Source organism: Tupaia chinensis, unplaced genomic scaffold (genome assembly GCF_000334495.1).
Source record: "Tupaia chinensis unplaced genomic scaffold, TupChi_1.0 Scaffold149831_1, whole genome shotgun sequence".
Lineage (NCBI taxonomy): Eukaryota > Metazoa > Chordata > Mammalia > Scandentia > Tupaiidae > Tupaia > Tupaia belangeri.
The window spans coordinates 747,972-752,714 of record NW_006209676.1 but is presented as its reverse complement, the minus strand read 5'-3'; the positions used below and the strand labels follow the sequence as shown (position 1 = coordinate 752,714).

General features: G+C 40.7%; 1 protein-coding gene and 1 pseudogene across 1 annotated transcript in view; one reads left to right on the top strand and one right to left on the bottom strand.

Moving 5' to 3' along the window:
* Positions 1–604: 604 nt before the first annotated feature.
* IL20RB (interleukin 20 receptor subunit beta) overlaps positions 605–4,743 on the top strand; it is a gene marked incomplete in the record, with an annotated part of 32,908 nt that continues 28,769 nt past the window's right edge. Inside the window, 1 exon segment of the mRNA XM_014585395.2 lies at positions 605–1,086. Coding sequence (XP_014440881.1) covers positions 972–1,086 — 115 coding nt within the window.
* Positions 2,943–4,743, bottom strand: part of LOC102502854 (TATA box-binding protein-associated factor RNA polymerase I subunit D pseudogene) — a 7,354-nt pseudogene continuing 5,553 nt past the window's right edge.

Genomic DNA, 4,743 nt, shown 5'->3' with positions numbered 1-4,743 from the left:
GCAAAAACCTCTCCAAAATAAATAAATAAATAAATAGATAAAAATAAAAGATATCTAATAAAGGTCACGTTCCTAAGCCAGTGGTGGTGTGGCTATTAAGGCAGCTGGATCCCACATGGCCAACTGTGCTGCTTAAGTCTGAGACCCAGTGGCTTGTAAACCATGCTGGGCACGTTAGCTTACGTGCCTAAATACCTCAAGAGAAGGGACTGGCATGGCCACCACCCTGGGAGGTTCTCTCTCTTCCCTTCCCGCCCTCCAGCAAGCACATGCACCCTATAGCAAATAAGAAAACAACTGGATGGTGGTGATCACTGGACAGCTCTACAAACTTAATTAAAAAAAAATCACTTGATTAATAAAAAAAGACATATTCCCATTTTTCTCCTCCATCTTTCCAATTTTACTCCTTCTGCTACAAGGTAACCAGTCTTGTTAGTTTCTTCTATCTTCTCCCAGATTTTCTTTTTGTGAATGCATGCAAATATGGAATTAAGTGTCTTTCTTTGCCTAGCAATATTTAAAAAGGTTATGATTAAAAAAAACTTTTAAACAATTTCTGAAGTGGGTAGTTATTAGCAAAAAGAGGTAATCCTTATCCAGCTTGAATGGACTCACAGAGGCAGACTGGGAAGAGGGCAGCTTTTAGATGCTATTCCTGTCATTGGCCTCTAGGAATACCTGGGGTTGCCCAGGACAGAGCCTGTGGGCTATGCACCATTCCTAGGCAGATGATCAAGCTCTCCAGAGTTACCTTTTCTCAGGAAGTCTCATAGGCCACTCCCCCTGATGCAATATCTGGGTTTGGTCAGAAAGGAGGGTGCTGCAGAGCCCGCCCCTTCTGAGCTGTCTGGTCAGCTCTTCTTTCCAGAAGAAATCAGGTTCCACTGCTGTTCAGACCTCAGCTCCAACATCTTCGTCTGAAGCAAGATGAATGAGATGGACAGAATGCTTTATTCTGGCAGGAAACAATGTTCCGGATCACACTGAGTCTTCAGACACAGACCGTCACGATGGTTCTAGAAGAAATCTGGACAAATCTTATCAAGTGGTTCTTCTACATCTCAATCCCATGTTTGCTCACAGGTACGTATGAAGTAGAATACACCCAACAGCTTGGACCTTAAAGGTAGGTTGAGAAGGTGACAAATACTTTCTTAGGGTTTGGGGTTGAAATAAATGTATAAAATAGCTTGTCTGTTTCAAAAAGCATTTCTCACCTCCTAAACCTCCATCCCTACGTCCCAAAGAAAAGAAAAGGCCTACATTCTATTTGGATATCTCCTGACATCCACGGAATAATCAAGAAAGAGAACTCATCAAAATTAATACTCGAAAGGTTAGCAGTGCCGCTGTGCATTTGGGTATTTATCTCATTATCTAATTTTAAAGGGTGCAGCCTAGTTTGCCCAGTCTTTGTGTGTGCGCCTTGGAGATGTTAAGTAAGGAAAGATTAAAGTAAAACAATGAACGAGTCTATCAAAATACATATGAATACAGAGATACAATTTGTGAGCTTAATAGTGGGTACAAGACAAAAATTCTGATCATTATAGAAAAGGAACCCTATAGCATTTAAAAAGCCATTTTAGCACAGGGCATGGTCCTTGCCAGTAAGATTACATAATTTTCTCTAATCCCTTCTGGCGGCTTGTATCTACCTGCTTTATCATTCCCAAACTGCAGCTCGTTAGCCTTTGATGTTTCCTTACCTCAAGTCACATGAAGAGAAACTTTTGTTTGCAGTGCTGATGGGAGCCTGGAGGACCTTGTCTTATTTCTTTTACACAGAACCAATTATTCTACTTAGTTTGAATGAGGCAACAAATCATGGCTTAAGGCAATTTGCAAAGTTTTAAAACCAGCTTAAACATCTAATTTATGTTGTTTCTCCCTCACTCAGAAACCTTCACTCCCAGCTGCTCAGCACACGATGTTCAAATTCTGTTTCTCATGACCCAGCAGATTCAGGCCCCACCCTGTGTTTTAATTCCACCCTAGTACTCACCACTCCTGGAAAACAACTCCGCGCTGCAGGCAGCTGCTGTCTTGTGGCAGGTTGTACCTTCATTTCTTCTTCCTGGTCTCTTACATACTTTTCCACCAGAAGCACCATCTCCAGTTTCTCTGCTCAGCCCAAGCCATCACCGTTGCAGATGGGTCCCTTCTCTCTCTCTCTCTTTTTGTTGTTGGCAGTGATTTTATTAAGATTTTCTTTTCAGTATTCATCTACTTCATTATTTCAGTGTTAAAATGGCCCATGGAAACTCTTACTATGAAATCACTAAGCACTGACAAAAAAGCATGGTGACTTCTGTTCGTTATTTATGAAGTGGTCATTTCTTAGCTTTTCCCTGAAGTTTAAATTTTAAAAAATATTCTTTCCTAATTAGTTATTATTCTCTAGAACTTTCATAACACTTTTTCAGAGATTGTCTTAGAAGATTTGTGAAATAAGAATTTCTTCATCCCCAAGTTGGCATATTTTTACAAGAAGTCACTTTTTCTTCTGTATTGTTTACCTTCTTTTTCACTCATGTTCCTGTCTTCTTTTCAGGTCATTCTGTCTTCTGCCCAATGTTTTTGGCCTTTAAAGCTCTTTTTAGACAAAGCAGGTTCTTATTTTTGTTTTGTTTTTGGAGAGGTGTTTACTATAGAGCACATGCACTCGCCAGAAAGCCAGAAAGCAAGAAATCACCCCCCCCAGGGAGGATGGCCACGCCGCAATCCTTTCTCCTCCATTCTCCTCTCGGGATCTTGGGTATGCACGCACATGTGCTCACCATAAGTTTAAGGCACCGGGTCCAAGACTAGAACCGTGGTCAACTACATGGGAGTCCAGCGACATAGCCATTACACCAGTTGTTGGTCCCAACAAAGCCGGTTCTTTAGTATTATTCTCTTATCCTAAATAGGCATTCATCTTCTTGGAAACTGGGAATTCAGAACTTACTATTTAAACAACTATTGTTTACCATGTCGCATTCATCAGGATCAAGATTTATTGGCTCATCTTCTGCTACTGGCTCTTCAAGAGGAGAAAGGGATCCATCATTATCCAAATATTTCTACCTACCACTATCAAGACCTCCTTTATCTAAATCTTCACCACCATTCATTTTATTCAAAGATTCCTGAAGGTGGTGTTCATTCTTCAGCTTTTCAATGTAGTTAAAAAATCTTCGGGCAACAACTTGCTCAAAGGTTTTCCGCCATGGTAATGGATGTCTTCCACTCTCTGATTCTATAAATGGTAACTTACATCCTTTGCCTCGAACACGTTTCTTATCTATTTGTGACCTGGTATTTCTCCTTCCTTTGGGTCTTCCCCCTTGGTCTTCCTGTTGTCTTGTATTTCCTTTTGTTTGTTTGCTTGTTTCTTTTTCTTGATTCTTTCAAAAATAGCTTTTACAGTCAATGGTTTTGGTTCAAAAGATGAGTCACTTTGATGAATCTTCTTTAACACTCTCAGGTGAACAAACACATTTTTGAATTGGGTTCCTTTGCCTTTGTTTAGGTGAGGAAGAAACACATTGCTTTACATAAGCTGCTACGAGACCAAGAGTTATCACTTTGATTTTCAGATTCTACAGTTGAATCCCATGTCTTGTAGTCAGGTGGATCCACTCCTGAGGTAGTCTTCGAATCCCTCCTAAGACTGTTTTATGCATCACTTTCTCTTTGCTTTAGTTTTCTCTGCCAACCACTCCAGAGGAGACTTCCTCTTTTTTTTTTTTTTTTTTACGGGATTTTTTTTTTTACTACAGTTGAGTATGCTCTCTGGAGAGACAGAGAGTCAGAGACAGAAAGCAAGAAATCACCCCTGCCCACTGCCAGGATGGGTGGCCATCCCTTCTTCTCCATTCTCCTCTTGGGATTTTGGGCACATACACACATATGCCCAGCGTGAGTTTTAAGCCACTGGGTCCAGGACTCGAACCGTGGTGGACTACGTGGGAGTCCAGTGACATAACCATTACGCCATCTGCTGTCCCCCGAGTCCCTCTTCTTACAGACTCTGCAAACTCTCTCTCCTTCAACACTTGATCTCAAATGCTCTAGCTTTGGTGGGCTACTTCTCTATGCAGCACTGGCTTGAAGGCAGGGCCTTGGTATCTTTCCTGGTGCCCCCATATCCCCTCGCACACGGAAAGCATGCTGGTTATTTGGTTAGTTGGTTGATTAGTGTTGAGATAAAAAAGTTGTCAGGGAATCAGATCCCTTCTCCGCTAAGCAAAAGGAGAATAAGAGGAAAGGCATTTTCAAACTTGACATTTTGTTCCACGAGTCTAGTCTTTTCAATATTTTGAGAACTTCTGTTTCAAATAGACCTGAAGGTGAGTGTGGTCCTCTGACACTTAGAAACTTTCAGAAGAAAAAAAAAGAGAGAGAGAAAGAGAAAAGGAAAACAAAACAACTGGTAGAAACCACAGGCTGTCAGAGCGGAAAGACCTGTGTGAGAACGTTGGCTCTACCACCTGCTAGCTCAGTGACTAGATGGTACACTTTCAGTTTTCTAATCTGTGAAATAGCCTAAATAGCCCCCTTGAGAATGTGAGGGGTTAAATAAAATGATGGAAAGAAAATGACCGAAGATTTTGGTGTGCTGTCCCCGCAAAAATGTTAATTATTATCTGTTGGTGCCAGTAAATAACTGTTTTTGCTTAGGTTGCTTTTATGCAGTTTTGATCTTTTTTTTTTTTTTTTTTTAGGTTTTTTTTTTTTTTTTTTTTTTTTTTTTTT